At 39.8% G+C, this 17,830-nt stretch overlaps 1 protein-coding gene across 4 annotated transcripts in view; it reads right to left on the bottom strand.

Annotated features, from left to right (window-relative positions):
- Positions 1–17,830, bottom strand: part of LOC127371600 (synaptotagmin-2) — a 30,522-nt gene that overhangs the window by 7,714 nt on the left and 4,978 nt on the right. For 3 of the 4 annotated variants that reach the window (XM_051414486.1, XM_051414488.1, XM_051414487.1), the window contains 2 exons: positions 1,567–1,792; positions 1,283–1,443 (listed from right to left, as the gene is read on the bottom strand). In XM_051414486.1, coding sequence (XP_051270446.1) covers positions 1,283–1,443; positions 1,567–1,768 — 363 coding nt within the window. In that variant the 5' untranslated portion in view covers positions 1,769–1,792. Of the gene's footprint in view, positions 1–1,282; positions 1,444–1,566; positions 1,793–7,009; positions 7,167–17,830 lie in introns of those variants that run through there. The other variant, XM_051414485.1, reaches the window with a different exon arrangement.

Below are 17,830 nucleotides of genomic sequence, written 5' to 3'. Positions count from 1 at the left end.
GGTGACCTTGACTTTGAAATGTTTTTTCAGGCCATCCAGTGTCTCCACATCCTACCTCCTCCTCGAGTGTTACAATCAAAGTGACAGATTTGCAAGTATTTGGCTCTTCATGCAGTTTTATCATCACCATTTCCATGTCTCCCAAACAACCAACCATGCCCTTTATCACATGCATAGATTATTAGTGTTAAAAAGTGTCTTGCATATCAACTCTTGGTCCAATACTTTCCATATTGGTGTGAGTTACAGTTACATTGTCCCAGGAACAATGTGTTAGATGGTTAGACTCTCCTCTCTGGGGGTTTATGGAGCACATCATAGCTTTCCATAGTTACATTTTCAAGCTGTCATAACAAAAAGAAAAAAAAGTTTGGGGGGCTAAAAAGAAAAAAAAAGCAAAGGAAGCTACGACTTTCATTCCATGAAACCCCCCCTCCGCCCCTGGGGCCAGAGAGCGTCAACGTGAGCTATCCACCTACCGTAGAGCGGGAGTCCACCACAGTCAAGAAACACGAGGCACACACAAGACAGACACAAAGCGGGGAAAAAAAGGAGGAGAGCAGAGAGAGGAAGAGATTCAACTCACAAGACACCAAACACACTACAAAAAGAGAGGCAGTCAACACCACCACCACAATTATGATGAAAAATGACACGCTTGTTTTCGGCTGTGGACAATAAATTCACGTTGCGGACATAGGTAATTGATTGCTTTAATTAACTGTCACTGGAGCTCAAGGTAATCTATGGTGATGTTAGTTGAATGGTCCTCAAATAAATCACTGGCTTTTCTAACATGTATCCTCTGATTTACTGTGCATTGCTTCCAAAATCTCCCAATATTTCTGCGGGTCTCATGCTTTCATCCATTATCTTCCATTATAAAATGCAGCTTTTTGTACTTATGGCATGTCAAAGGAAACTTTCCACTTCATAGTTCTCATTACTCTTTGCCATCCCGTAACAAAGTGTGTCATTTTTCACCACGGCGCCACAATGGAATACGTCACACATTTAAACGATCACAACAACAACATCAAATAAATGGAGGGGAAGAGAGCTCTCCTTGTGTCCTCTACAGCCTGGGCTACAAAAGCTGCTGGTAAAAGATCAAATTTGGTTAGCTAGAGACATCTTTAAATTAATTTAAAAATCTGCAATAAATGTTACATAACAATAAAATTTGAATAATAAATTATTGTAGAAAAGAAGTGGCAAAACATCACCCAAAACATCCTGTTACTCTGACTTTTCATCATGTAGGTAGCACAAGGCATCATACCTCGCCACCCTGCATGTTCTTCATGTTGAAGCCATCCTTGCCCTTTTTCCCTTTCTTGTTCTTCTTCTTCTTGCAGCAACATTTTTTGATTATGCAGAAGCAACAGGTAAGGATGAGCAACGCGGCCACCACAGCGATGGCAATCAGAGCCCACGGAGGCACTAGCAGTTTCAAACAACAGAAGAAAAATTGAGATTGATGTTTCTCACAAAAAAAATTGTTTTTGTTTTTTATCTTTTTGTAATACATAAAGCATTTTGAATTTCAACAGGAACATTACTCACATGGGATTTTATCAATTTCATTCAAGAATTTGCTCTTGATCTCCTCAAACATGTCATTCTTGCTAATCTCTGTGTTGTTGGAGCCAGAGGTGTCCGGCGCGGAGGTGGAGATGACAACTGAGGTTGGAGCCATGGTCATGGTAGTGGCGCCGGTGGGCTCGGCGGCTGCCACGGCCTGTGGCCTGAACAAGTTGAACTTCATTGTCAAAGACTAGGCGCAGCGTCCCTGAAGCACACACAGATCAGACAGAGAGAGAGGATTAGATATGCCACATAATTCTCGTGTATATAGATACCAAGTAGAATATTGTATCTTAATTTGGATTAAAAGTCTTTCAGGATATACTTTCTCCTAAGGCTTATTGTTCAAAATGTTTTTATTGAATTTTAATGAATTTTAAACACAATAACATATCACAGCAGTAAAGTTCTACAGTTTGTGGCCCTCTGCAAAAAGACCAAACTTATGTGTATTATGGACATTATATAAGAAGAAATAATTCAAATGTAATGATAAAAGAACATTTACTGAAAATTAAACAACAATTCGGATATTTGATTGCTCTTTTAACCTGTTTTAATCAAGAATTAGATAAACATTGTATTTCTTAAATTGAAATGCAAAATGTAATACTACTATAATGTCTGTGCATTAATTATGGAGCTGAGAAGAGAGGCCATTAGCTTAGCTTAGCATAAAGACTGGAAATGGAGAAACAACAAGCTGAGTGGCTCTCTCTCTTCAATAAAAAAATACATCCACTGGCATCTCTAAAGCTCACTAATTAACACGTATCTTGTTAGATTCCTCATTACACAAACTTAAATGTGAAAATGACGATTTGTGGGGGGGCTTTGTGGTTATATGCTGCATAGTGTCTATAGGCGATAGCCCTGGTTGCCTGGCAACGTCACAGCAGCATGACTCCAGGAAGACACTGCATTTAGCTGTTAGTGAGACTTAATATGTGTTCAGACCATCGACATGTAAAAGATAGACAGTGTGTCCACTTCCTCCCACTGTGCAATAATGAAGCCAAAATATCTCAGATACGGCTGACGCCATCTTTCGCCATTTGGGGCCAAAGTCAAGGAAGTAGTGATTGGTGTGGCCGCTGGGGTATCAAAATCCCGCCAATACGCCCTGCCGACTTATTGAGAGGCAGGGCTCAACTGTGAATCATGACAAGAAACCCTCTTTTTATAGCTTCAAATAACTAATTAAATCCAGTCGTACCAGGAAAATGAACACTTGAACAACTTCAACTTTTGGAGAGCTTTCATGTTATCCACCAAGAAAATAAACTTTCTTTCATATTTCCCAAAATGTTACTAAATTATTCTTTTAGCAAAAAAGCCAAATCAAATGGGGAAAGAAAAAGATCAAAATTGAAAATATGATTTGTTGTAGTCCGACTTAAAAGCTTTTTGTGTTCACTGATATATTGCTGCTCCTTTAGTAAGTGAATTGTTGAAGATTATACCATTTAATTGAGAGATGATGAGATAAAGAGGTGCAAAGCAGCTTCTCAGCGCTGTGAAAGATGGAGGGCTGTATAAACAGACACACTGGGAATAATAAAAAATCAATGTGAGGGATAAAACAGAAATCAATTACGTGAATGAGCACAAACTCTCAACTGAAAGATCCCATAGGATGTAAAAGCCATGCAAGTTGAGACTAAACACATCCATTATGCTGATGATGTGAGAATTTACTGTCAGTGTGAAGAATGAGCAGGCAATGACTGAGGTGAGTACCCCGCTCTCTGGAGACCCAGAGAAACAAAATTAAAGGACTTATCCCCCTAACAATTAGGGAGGCAGGAAGATCTCTACAAGTAGATGGTAGCTCAGTTGTTAAAGTAATAACAGAGTAGGCTGATACCTCTATAGTACCATTTATGCCTGTCAAATATGAATCTACAGCCTGAAAAGGCTAACTTAGCTTAGCATAAAGACTGGAAACAGTTCCAAGTGTGACCCTATCGTGACGTCAGTCATTGGTTTGTGGAGTACCGTTTTGAAGCCTTGCGTTTAGTGTGATGGTCATCGGCATGACAGTCGGAGCCAGGGGAGGTGACGTACTGCGAGTTGAGCTGCTCTCATTGGCTGCCCAGTTTCATCTCATCCGTAGCAGAAAACAATGGCAGCTCACCTGGTTACACGCGATCCCGTATTACAGCTAAACAGAATATTTACTTTGTATTGGTCAGACTCACTGTAAATAACTTGTCAATTACAAGGTAGCCACGCCCAACAGCGTACCCTGCTTTATCGTCTATTTTACTCTAAATTGGACCATAATTTACTAAATGAACATCATGATGTGTGGAAGAAGACTTCAAACTAGCGATTAAGACCATAAACTCATTAGGAAACTGTTCACTGAGTCGGGTCAATTCTCCATGAGAGTTCATGGTATCGTTTTTTATTGCAGCCAATGGAACTCCCCCTGCTGGCATTTACATAGAATGCAGGTTTTAGACACTTCCACGTGGGCTTCACTTCATAGAGCTGGTTGTTCTGTCCATTATATATACTTTCAATGGCTCTGACCAAAGCTAGCAGAAATCAGTTTCCAGTAAAACTGCAACTTGTGTTAACTGTAGGCAAATAGTTCCTGACCATTTATTTTCATGTTTTTTTCATGTTTTTATGCTAAGCTAAGCAAACTGGCTCCTAGCAGTAGCTCAATGTCATCTTCTTATCTAACTCTCAGCAAGAAAGAGAATATTTTTACCAAAATGTCAAACTATTCCTTTAACTGTCCCAACTCAAATTATGAGTACCCTCAGTTGTCTCCTGTCCCTTTCTGCGTGAAGTTAACATGTTTTCCCTTGTGGCTTCATGGATTTTAAACTGTTTCAGTAATGTTTCCTGCCTTCAATGAAACGCATGCTGGGATAGTCAGTCTTTACTGCTTCATGACCCTAAATAAGGACTGGCTAGTACACTTGTGAAAAAATAGTCCCTACTTATTAGAATTTGATATTTAATAGCTGAAAGGTAAATGAATCACCTATGATTTCTATAATTTTCGAATCGTTGATTGAAGTAATTTTTCAAGAAAAAAGTTCCCTAGTTCCTTTTCTTTGAATGTTGTGATTGCAAATTAAATATCTTTAGGTTGTGGGCTGTTGGGCAGATAAAATAAGACCAAACAACTAATCAATTAGTTACCGATTAATCATTAATTAAAGCCCTAAAGAGGAACAAATAATAATAATAAACTGTAATGCTAAAAAACAAATAATGAGGCTGCCATTCAAATCAGTCTCACCACAATCAGAGAATAATAAAACAAATGTCCCTTCATGACGGTTCACCTCTTTTATCCTTTGGAAATTCAAACCACGGCAAACAGCTGACAAAGTCAATTTACCTCCCAGCCTCGAGTGAGCATTATATTATTTATTCTCAGTTTTTTCTCCTTGCATAACTATGATTGGCACCAGGGTGCAATTAGCATTTACTGCTGAGCACAAAGGTGCTGATGCTCTGGTCTAAATTAGGCTTGCTGTTTTTTTTTTTTTACAAAACAGACAAAAACATATGCCACAGATAACTGGATGCATTTAAAAAAAAAAATCAATTCACTTTGGATTCAATTCCATTAGTTTATTGTAATTTGGTGGTGAGGAAAATAAATCCTTTTATGGTCATTTATTAACTTAAAACAGACAGTGATATTGCACTAATATGAATACTGGGAGCAAAAACAGTTTAGTAGTTTTAGGTTCTATCTGCAAGAATATTTTTTACTGCAGAACATTTCTGGGAGCTAGTAGTCTCATAGGCTGGGATTATTTTCAGCACTAGACTTTGTGATGTGGACGCTGGCTTTATGCTTTCATGCCCCCCACCAGCTTAAACCTAATGCTAAAGAATAATTGGCAACTTGACAACCGTTTACTTGTTCTGCAGCTGTAACATCTCCATGTTTGTTTGTTTTTGCTCCGGGGTGAAGAATTCGAAAGGAGGAAAGTGTTTTGACAGAAAAGGTCACAAATTTTTTTTATTTTTCAGTAGCTTAATATTACTGCTACGACTGTTAGGCTGGCACCATGTGGAGGTAGACAGGCATATTGCATGAAAAGAGAAAATGAAACATGAGCATGAATAAAAGATAAAACAAATTGTGTGTCTGAGCGTGTACATGTGGGAGTATGTGTGTGTATCATTATGGAGCTATCCAGAGGATTTTCATTTTATCTTCCTCTGAAAGCACTCAAAGAAAATGATCTGTCTCAGTTTAAAAGACAGACAATTTCCGTCCACTGTTTAAATGAGCAAAGACAACTACTGAGTGTGTTTTACAGACACACACACATATGTTTCAAATAAGGGTGTTACACAGTGAGTCTGTTGCTGTAGAGACATTTCAATCTAAATGAGCTTAGAGTGCATGTGAGGATTTCTGTATCATAACATAAAAGTGAAAGCTCAGACGTCTTTATCAACGTCTGCCAAACAAAATGATGATGTAATTTCATCTTCATTGACTCACAGGTTACAGATCAATAAGTACTGCATTCCAACATGTGAATTTTGGCGAGAAATTTCCATTTCTCTCGTCATACGGAAGGATTTGTGGTCAAATGCATGCCGTTCACATGCAGTACAGTAGAGGCCCGTGTGCTGTGGGCCGGCAGATTATTGTTGCTAAGCAATCCTGATAGTGTCTATCAGCTATCCAGAATTGCCCACAACCTGCCTATAGCTGAGGTGACCACACCAGCCAATCAAATAACCAATTGGCTCAAAGCCAGTGTCAAGTCATTGCCTTAGCGGTGGGTATGGGCACAATATGAACGCGAGAGCTCTCCTCTGTAATAATGATTATGATTAAAGTTTTAGCTGCAACAGGGGTCCCTCCCAAAAATATAACAGTCACTTTATGTCACAATAAATCACCTCTGGAGAAATCATCACTTCTAACAAAACCTGTCAAGAGCTGTAATAGACAAAAAAAATCAGGATAATTCCTGCGTTTCTGATCCAACTCAGGTATAAGTAAACCCTAACTTCCATAACTTAGCATATGCCCTCTGTTCATTCAAATGAGCAGTAACGAGGATAGCGGCTGAATGCAAAATACACCACAAAATGTCCAAGCCCCCCTCCCCACGCTTGTTTTAGCCTAATGTTTACCTCTGTGCCATTAGCACTCAGTCCTTATCTGCCTTTGATTTCTACAGCTCATCACTGGCCAGCATCACTCAGCCACAGAAAAAAAAGGCTCTGACACATCTTGAATCACAAGGATATTCAGGTACAGATAATACAGTCCCAGTGTAATAGTTTAATATGACTCACTTAGTTTGAAAATGCAGAGAAGATCCTCTAAGAGAGCTATTTTCTAGTTTGTTATTTCTAGTGAATTGTATTCATGTCACATCACTGCACCTTAATTTAAAAAGATCTCCAAAAGAAAACTCACCAGTAAGATGTGGTATTCTCCTTCGTGAGGTGGCCCATCCAATATCAATAACTGTATGGGCTACAGTCCCTCAGAGCTGTGGTAACATAGCCTGAGCTCTCCCATAAGCAGAGACTGCAGTCTCCTCTCACTTCTCTCCACTGCAGCACTACACCCCTCCTCTTCCTCCTCCTCCTCCTCTTCCAATGCACACCATCTCCCCCATTTTACACCCTCCCATCACACACCTCCCTACTCCCTCTCTGTCTCTCCCTCAATGTACTCATACACACAGCCTCTTTACCTCTCTCTCTCTCTCTCTCTCTCTCTCTCTCTCTCTCTCTCTCTCTCTCTCTCTCTCTCCCCCCCAGCCTCATTTGTGATGCTGCTCACACAACTGATTGCAGCATGCCACTCTTTGGTCTAGCATTGGAGGGCAGTTGTAAAAGATCAATATGCACAAGCTTTGGGATGAGGGGGGCGTTTGAATAAAGCCACCGTTTGCACAGATCAGAGATGGGGAACAAGCAAGGTGGGTAGTAGGAGGGCTGACAAACTCTTAAGGCTGTGCTGACTTTACCACATCAGCCCCAAATAGCATCACGCTGAGCTCATACAATTAATTGGATCCCAACAATTGATTTCAGAAGTGTGATATAACCCTCCGGAGAGAGAATCTCCCCTATTAAACCCATTCAGAACGAACAACTGACACCAAGAATGATTAGGTCAACTTGTCCGCCTTTTACTGATCCCTCAGGAGACTCGTCAATGATAATTGGAAGCGAGCAGATTGCAAAGCATCTTCTCCAGTTACAATACAAACAAAATGCCGCCCACAGCGTCGAGTTAAAACCATTACATCACAAAACATCTGCTGTGTGACCAAGAAATCTTTGCATGCATAGAGATGAAAGTATAGGGCTTGAATTTGAAAATCTGGGTAAAAACTGCAAATCCTTATAGTTATATTCATTCTGCATAATAAACTGGTTTGAATCATGAAATGCACGAAAACGTCCCTCATGTAGTTACTTCTGTACATATTTGAGCCGTTTTCAATTCCAGCATTCAATCTTTTCCCCCAGCCTTCTCCTCAAACCCTCTTTCCCTCCTCAGTCTCCTTGGGGAAATACCTTTCTGTGTGCTCATGTTCAGCTAGCAGCTGTCAGGAGCCGGTATGAGGTGCCTCCTCTCACTTCAGGTTACAGTGCAATGAGCTTGCTCTGCCAGAGGGGGGCAGGGATCTCACATAAAATTGCTGCATCACAGAGCATCATTTTTATAAATGTTCTATCCTAATGTAATGCAAAGTTATGCCCAGAGAAATGGGTCTTCCGCGTTTTCCCCAGATCAGTTTTTAAGTGCATTTAGCGAAATAACCACAATTGTTCAAGATCGCTAAGGTCTTTTGCTTTATTAAGGCTGGATATCTCACTTGCTTGTACATGTCGTGGGTTTTTTTCTCTCTCATCAGATTCTCTAAGCATTTTCATTGTAGGAGTGAGTTCAGTGACCTTGCTATCAATATGCGAGCTACATAATTCAAATTAGTGAGTTTGGTAGACTGAGAAGGGTACGAAGGGTTGGCATGGAAGTGAAAAGGATGACGCACATGGGAGAACTGAAACAGCAAGGTAAGGTTAGGAGGGTGATGTTGCTGGTTTGCGATTTAAAGACTAAGATATGGAGGGAAGAAGAGACTTTAGAGATGGAATTAGGCATTATCACATGTAAAAATAAACATAAACTACATCTGAGAACTTGGGATGCTTTAAAGAAATCATCATTTTGGGAAATACGCTACTCTCTTTCTTGCTGAGATGCAGTTGGAGCAGGTTTCCCCTGGCAACATTTACTCACGTGACGTGGCAACAAGCAGGGGTGACAGGAAATAAACATAAACTTTGGAGCTAGCATGGCTAACATGCAAACAAGAGTATTCCCCAATTTAGTACACCATACAGTCTGTTATCAAACGCTTTATTAACAGTACCCTCTGTCACTGTCCTTGCACTCCCTGTAGCCGAGTAGCATCCCTCCTTCTCGTGCTTGAAATATTTTGGTCTACAAATACATAAACAAGAATATAAACAAACAAGAATTCCTGGATGGGAGTTCTTTCCACCTGGAGCCTGGAGGTAGTTACCTTAGCTTAGCACGAACACTGGAAGCAGGGGGAAAACCACTGTCTGGAGGTAACAAAATCCACCTATAAGCACCTCTAAATAAAACATTGTGATTTTTACTAAAGGCTATTACTATTATGTGGCTGCAGTGTCAAGGTCTCAGTGATGGAATGGAGTTAATTGTGTTAAGTGAAATTAAGAGGTGCGGATAGGTGGATTCTGTTAGCTTTAGACAGAACCAGACATTTGCTCAGCATTTCTTTCTTACTGTTCTTCTGTTTGTTTTTATATTGTTTGCAGAGAGTGACAGGGAGACTGGGAAATGAAAAAAGGCTTGATGTGTGGGTAAAAGCAGTACAACAACTCAGGCCATTACACTCAGTTTTAGTGCCCCCCTTTAGAGGTTAGGGTTGGCTACAGAACAGCAGATTGGCTGTTTGCTGTTAGGGGGTTTGAAACTGCACCTGCAAGTTAAAGGACACACTCCCAGCTCACTGACCTATTGTGCTCTCTATTGTGCTCTATTGGTCTCAATGGAAAGTTCCTACAATCAGTGGTTATACAATGGAATTTAATGTTAAGCGTGGCAAGGTAAATCTGCATTGTCAAAAGAACAGGCTTGGCAACAACAATAACTTAGTAGTAGTCGATAAACACCACTTTCTGACAAATTTGATTCCAATTTGATGAATTGTGACCTTTAACCCTTTTGACGTAATATGGCGACTGCCCAAATCCTTTCATACAGCCAACAAGAGATTGCTGGTGTTTCAACAAGGTGATCCACAATTGATTGTTTAATATCAATGTTGAGGAGACGATAAAGACTTTTTCCTTGAATATAGAAGAGGACAGGCCTACTGTCATTACTCTGACCAGACCTCTGAACAGACCTCGTGCTCTACCGGACATTCTCCAGGGATGAGCCAGAGGTCAATGACTCTTGTTCGCTACTCTTGGTCACTGACTCTCGGTGCCCTCTTGGGGTCTGTAAAAACATCACATGGTAGGAGCTCTAAAAACAAATCAGTGAATATTGGCTTAGCCTTTTACTACCGGTCAAAAAGCATTGATGGACAGGCCGGGTACAGAGAAATGCAGCCTACCCAACTACAGGTTTTTGTTTTGTTCCTTAAATGTCCCACAGTATTTGCTGCAGTGACAGTACTGTGCACATGGAGTTGAGCCTTCATGTTTTGTGTCAAAAAACATAATAACAAATCATATTTAAAGAGGCTGTTTAATTGAGATTATTTTTTATCTCAGAATATATTTATATATTTTCAAATTGGTGCTCCAAAACAAAATATATGGTCCACACTTGGACTGTAAAGAATGACTGAAGTCCCCTGTTTGCCTGAATAAAACTACACTGGTCCACTGTTAAATGGTATGGAGTGACACATTATCCTGCATGGATGTATTATGTCAGAAAAAGAAGAAAAAGATCAGTGTCAGTAGTTAGATGAAGTTTGACAGAAATAAATTACATAATGTTTGATAGATTTCCTCTCTATTTTCTCCTCTTTTTTTTGTACTGTTAAGACTGATAGAAGCAAACATTAATACACAAATATAGATGAATAAAGACAGAGGAGCAAACTAGCCCAGCAAATTAACCTACTTTAAAAAATAATAAATCAGCATATTTTATCTGACTTTTCTATATCCTTTAATAAGTTTAAAATGTATGCCCTGGAGATGTCCGAACAGCCACAACAAAACACTGACAAACACTGGGAAATGTTTGTCATTAAGGGCAAAAACTAAACACTGTGGATTCTTCTTTGAACCCGTCCTGTCCATCAATGACTGATAACCGCTTGATGACCGGTGGTAAGAAAGTGGTGCTTATCAACTACTCTTACTTCTCTCAAAGTAGATTTAGGACACTGTAAACCAAAACTTGATTGTGAAATAAATTGCAAACAGGAATTCTACAGTCAGATCTGAATCTGGTATAAGACTAATAGCCACATTATTCTAAGTGAAATCAGATTTTACTTTATCATGTAAGGCTGCATTATTTATTATTTGAAATAAATGTGAATAGAATGTTTTGGCCAAATAAATACAGAGACTTCAGTCAGTGTATCTTCAGTGTTCTTAATTCATTTTAGACAGATGGAAAGCAGAATTGATGATGATGGGTCTGCAGGAGGTTTTGTGTGACCTTTAACTGGCAACATAAAATATCTCACTGAACTAGAATTAACGCCCCGCGGTTTTATGCCTCCGCCAGCCAGTCAAGTGGCAGTTTTCATCCACGTCTGTCCAGACTCATATAATATCGGTGTATGGTGAAGACTTTTGGCTAGATGAAAGTAATCACTATATTGATGATATGTAGGCTTTCTCTGAATATACATTGTTGAACAGATTCATGAAAGATTATCATAGATGTATTGACTAAACAGTCACACATAATAGATTCTCATAGATTATAGCTATATGGATGATATGGAAAGATGAAAGCCCGTACTGTGCTACTTATTGTTTACCCATGGTGTTGTTCCTGCCACCATGTGTGAAATCTGGAATTGGCCAATTCATTCTTGAATTATGGCTAAATAAACAGTTTTGAAGTCACAATAACCTCAGTCACAAGTCTCACCAATTCCGTGTCCGACCAATCATGGTCACAATCTCCTTTTCTATTCCTGGGTTATGGTGTTAAAAAATGGCCAATAATGTTTCCAGGACATTATGACGTCATAGTGAAGCTGATCTTTGACCTTTTTGATAAAAAATTCATTGTTGTATCCCATTAAACATCTGTGAGAAATTATGTCATAATTACAAAATCCATTCCCGAGTTATGACCAAAAACGTTAGTCAAGGTCATTTGATTAAATTATTTCATGTTAATATCAACAGCCCTGAACTTCCAGAGACATGAACAAAAAGAGCAACAAAAATGCAACAACAAAATAATAATCAATAGCAGCCAAAAAGTCTGTTAACGACTTCAAAAAAAAAGCAAGTAAGCTTTCGGAAAACAATAACTTCTCTTTATTCTGGATGTGGGCTCTAAATGTAATCAGCTAATGTTCTTGACCAGATTTGATAAATCACGACTGCTTCTTGACTCAGCAGTTTGGTACCTGGCAGAGTTTAGTGCAATGTCACAATGCAGCTGCATTACGAACCAAAGCAGTGACAGTACAGTAGGATTGGCTTCCTTAGATTCCCAGTGCATTGTGGGATACTCCAGTTCTTCCCTGGCTCTCGCAATCCACAGAGAAACTGTACATGAGTAAAGCCCTCCCTCTCTCTCTCTCTCTCTCTCTCTCTCTCGCTTTCTAGTTGCCTTTTCCACAAAGGATGAGTCAGGCCCGAGGACTGAGCTGCACTGGGACGTCAATAAGAGCAACACAACCACTATCAAAGCCCCAGATAACGGGCAGATGCAGAGCACAGCTGTGCCGGTGCTGAGTTGTGCCGGGACATTTTGGTCGAGATGATTTGTCTCCTCTGAGGCAGCAGAGAGGATGTAGAAAAGACTGCATCCTCTCAGCTCCTGCAGGGAGTGCTGCAATGCAGGGGTGTAACGGAGAAAAACCAAGCTAGAAGGCAGTTTGTCCAACAGTCAGCCGCTCTCTCTCGTCCTCCATTTCCTGCCATGCCTCACTTCTTCTTCTCCTCATTGCTTTCATCTTTTACTTCTATCATTCTAATCCTTTCTGCGTCCCTAAAATCTCTCTCTCTCTCTCTCTCTCTCTCTCTCTCTCTCTCTCTCTCTCTCTCTCACACACACACACACACACACACACACAAACACAGTGGCACTGGTTGTACTCTGGCCTATCATTACTGCAGCGTAGACAAAAGTAAACAGAAAGCGCCATATGGTCATAGTTGGCTCTGTACATCAGTTGCAGTGTTTCGATGTCTTGGAAGTAGCAAATGGTCAACAAGGTGACAGTCTGTCTGTGTTCATGTCTGTGTGTGTGTGTGTGTGTGTGTGTGTGTGTGTGTGTGTCTGTCTGTCTGTCTGTCTGTCTGTCTGTCTGTAAACACTGAGTGGATTTGTTATGGAGTGGGTGGACGGCTATCGAAGAAAACTCTTGTGCTTTGACAGCAGCTTTTCACTCTTACTGAGTTATCGTGATACTACAGTATTAGTCTCCTAAGTGAAGGGCAGAAGAGCTGCGACAACTCTGTCAGTGTCAACATGATCGTGTGAGAAAAACCCTAACTGCTTAAAACTGATGGACTTTAAAGGATTAGCTTTTTAACAAAGCAAAGAAAATGTGGGCTGCAGGACCACAAAAGCCCAAACATCTCGTATAGATGATTTGAGTAGGCCTCTTTTGTCTAATAGCAAAACTGTAAAAATATACAATTACATTTATGTCTGTATGTTTGTAGGCATCCTATTCCTCCACTGAAGATCTGACAGCAAAGAGATGACAGGAAATAAGAGCGATCTTAAATGGGGCACATTGCTGTTAAGCGCCTCTAAACTACCAGTGCAGCCCTTAAAGTTGTATATGAAATATTTTTTATGGTCATAATTATATTCCTTTTTATATGGCTTCCCTGACACTGGGATACACTTCTTTTATAACAAACATTTGACTTGTCAAAACAAAAAGCGCAGGCAGAGTTAATAACATTAGCGATGGCTCATTTTAGGGCCCTGCACACTCAGGTTTTAGTGGGGGTGGGGGGTTCTGGGAATTACAGATAACAAACTCCATGCTCTAATAAAAATAACAGGTGCAACAAAACTGTCAGTAAAATGCTAAAAATTCAAAAGGAGCCCAGTTTGTACACACCAACATAGTCCTGAGCAGGCGTCTCAGACAACATACTGTAAGTGATAACGCCTGTGTGGGTGGACAATTAAGCTTTTTTCCCCTAGGGGATTAATAAATTATATCTTCTTCTTCTTGTTTCAGCAGGCCATACCAGTGAGCCATTGTGCACTAAAAATGGCTTAATTGACTCTTCCGAAGTCCCGCCCCTTTTTGCGCTGTGCTCCGATAACACAGTCTCCCCTCTTAAGCGCTCGGTATACTCGCCGTTGCCGACCTGTCACGCAACAATGTGACGTCACGGGAGCGCCGTAACTATTTATACTTGCGCGTGTTGGTCGCAACACTAGTTGCAGTCTTCTCCTGAACAGAGGTGTCGCTACTGAGGAAAGGCTACCGACTTTGTTATTTCTAGGCACTAGAAGAAGAAGAAAAAGGTTTTTTTTTTGTTTTTGTTTTCCAAATCGGGCGCAGAGTTTCTACCAAATTTTCCAGCATATGGCCTCCTCTTTTCCAACATTCATGGCAATTTCTCGCCATGAATTCTGGCACCTCTGGGCATCTTGGTGTTCCTTCATTGAAGGATCGTACAGATCGTCCATCTTCTTGTTTCCGCTTTGGCGCGCTCAGCTGAAAAAAAAAATTGGTGTGCGACCTGGCGCGACCGGGCCAAAAATGGCAACGGCGAGTATACCGAGCGCTTTAGGGCTCATTCTGAGGTAACAAAAATGTAACGATTCATATGCTATGTGCTAGGTCCGTCTATGTTAAAAAAACAACAACATTTTGAGGATGTTAAAAGATAAAATGTGTATACATAGTAACATTTTAAGTTAGCTACTGCAAAATGCAAGCTAACTAGCTAACTTATCTACATACATTGTTATCTAGCTAATTATCTAGAGTTTTGATAATATTAGCTATCAGATATAACTAGCTAGCTAACAATTGAGAGGTAGATTAGCTAGCTAGTTAGCCAGTGATTAGCTACCATTAGCAAATTTCAAGTTCCAGTGTGTAGGATTTAGTCACATTAGCAGTGTAGTTGCAGATCAAACTTCCTCGCTTCATCCTCCCCTTCCAAGTGAAAAGGAGAAACTACAGTCGCTGCAAAACGTAAATGCCCATATCTAGTGCCAAGAAACAAAAATGTTTTCTTCAAAATGTGGTTGTTTTTTCAACAGCCTAGCACGTAGCATATTGAAGTATCTAAGGGTGAACCTATCATGACGTCACCCATTGATTTGTGGAGTACCATTGCCGTAGCCTTGTTGTGGTCATCGCCATGACAGTTTGCTGGAGCCAGCGGAGGTGGCGTACTGTGAGTTCAGCTGCGCTAATTGGTTGGTCCTCCGTAGCAGCAAACAATGGTGGCTCGCCTGGTCACACGTTCTCGTATTATAGCTAAACTGTACACTAAAATATGTTTCTGAAATGATTTTAGGCAAGAAATAGGCAGCGCAGTAACAGAATATTGCTTTATATTTTATCAGCACTGCCTAGTTTGACAGTTTGATCTGAGTTTCGTGTGGTGCGCTGAACGGACTCACTGAGAATGACCTGTCAATCACAAGGTAGCCACACCCACAAGCATACTCTGCTTTATCGCCTATTTAACTCTAAATTGGACCATAATTTACAAGATAAACATTGTGTTGTGTGGAAGAAGACTTGAAACTATCAACTGAGCCTATAAACTCATTAGGAAACCGTTTACTGAGCTAATAAATTAAGGGAGAAGTCGGGTCATTTCTTCATAAGAGTGCATGGTATCTGTGTTTTATGCAGCCAATGAAGCTGCCCCCTGTTGGCCTTTACATAGAATGCAGGTTTTAAGACACTTCAGCATCGGCTTTACTTCACAGACCCAGAAGCTTTGTCCATTATATATTCTGTCAATGATTTATACAGCACAGGAAAGTTGACCGAGGTTCTGACCAATGCTTTCTCAACTGTTATTGGAGCATAGAGCAAAAGGGTCAATTAAATGGGATGTTGTCTTCATTAATGATATTAATTGCACCTGTGCTTTTCTTGCTATGATGTGTCAAAATGTCTTCTATGTAAGAGGTCTATTGGAGCTACAAGCGGTATTTAAAAATGTCTCCTGACATGTTCTGTATGATCTGCCAATTAAGCTAATTAAACTGTAACATATGACATTAACAACAGGGTGTGGAAACGATTAGTGTCAGCAATTAGAGCAAATGTATAGATGTCTGAAATAAGTGATGTTGAGGTGCTCAACAGTGTAAGAGAACATGCAGAATGAGCTAATAGTCCAGATTTTAAACTAACTAAAGTAATTAGCTGCATAATATCTTTCTAATAAATTTCCCATGTGAGTTTGTTCACATACATTTAATTCATACAATTATTGCAATCACAAATAAAAAGACAGCAATGTGTGACAATCTGTCTTTATGCTCATCATGTGACAGAAACTGTAACAATAATTATCTTCTTACTGTAGCTTTACTGTCTGTAGAAGTGTAACCCATTACAGACATTTTACTGCAAATATTCTGTCATTCACTACACAAATATGACAACTTTGTCTCTCTGGAGTTAATGGTGTGATGGTGATTGTCCTTCAAGTGTTTTCTCACTTTGAATGGACTGAAATTGACCGAAGACTCTCTCGCTTGTGATCAGATAAATTATTTTACATTTCTCAGATTGGACCAATCTATCACCTTGTCCTTTCCTCCTATCACCTTAACACATCACAAATACCTATACAGATGAATTGTAAACATAATCAGGATTGAAACCGACAAACAAAACTACAAAAATTTACATCTACACACACTATACACACTCTTCTCTCTTCCTGCTGAAAATAGCCTAGGATATTGGTGCATTCAGGGTGTGAGCAGAAGGGAGGGAGGGAGACATTTAGAGAGGGAATGAATCTCCCCAACAGTGAAGGATGTGTTGCCCAAATGCACAGATCTGGGGCAACATGGCGGAGTAGTACCGAGTAAAGAGAAGCCAGAAGGGACACGAGTTCAGTAAGTAATTATCTGATCCTTCTGCACAGACTTCCTACATTTCCTCTTCTTTTCCTCTGGCCTCAAAACAATTTCACATTAGATTTTATTCGAGACGCTTGCTAATTAAACAGTGAGCTGTCATTCCCCACTACCCTCTGTGCCTTATTAAAACACACATTAAGTGATGTGGATGCATTTGAAAGCAAAAACCTTTAAGGCTGTATTAATAACGTCTCCAGTCCAAAGGTCAGCAATGAATACAAGGACCACATGTGTCAAATTTGCAAATCTGTCAAGGGTTTCGTGGTGGAGGAAAAAGACAAATTGGTGTCATTAAGAAAGCACCTCCATCAGCAAATGCGGAAAAACAAGTCCATATTCTGCATCAACCCACCAAAAGGCAGAAAGATCCTCTCTGTTGTGGTATTGTTAGCAATAAATGACTTTATTTCACATGATTCAGTTCATGAATAGAAATAATACTTCTTTAATGTTGTTGTTACTCCGGGATATCAAGCTTCTAGTTGGCTGAGAGTGTAGGAATCGAAATGACCAGTTGATGGCACTATATATACACTCTTTATTTTACAGAGGTTACTAGCGTCAGTAAAATGGCTCTGCATACTTACAAATAGCCTTCATGCACTATTCAGAATGTATGACAGAACATCGCCCCTGCAGTACACTGTATGCATTTATGTCTCAGTGCTGATCAAAACTGCACATTAACTGTACTGTATTACTGTAATTGCATGCTTTTAGAGTGATATTTAGTGGTAGAGAATATGTGAGGAAATACTTCTTTTGTGCTTTATTTGAAAGCATGTATGCTACTTAATACTTCACCCCCTCAGTTCAGAGGGAAATATTTATATATATTTTTTTATTCCACTGCATTTATTAATGATCCTTACAGTTAACCTGTTTATATTTTTGGTATTGTGTATATTTTGGATT

The sequence above is a fragment of the Dicentrarchus labrax genome, unplaced genomic scaffold (assembly GCF_905237075.1).
Source record: "Dicentrarchus labrax unplaced genomic scaffold, dlabrax2021, whole genome shotgun sequence".
In the NCBI taxonomy this organism is placed as follows: Eukaryota; Metazoa; Chordata; class Actinopteri; family Moronidae; genus Dicentrarchus; species Dicentrarchus labrax.
This window is presented reverse-complemented; position numbering and strand designations above follow the sequence as displayed.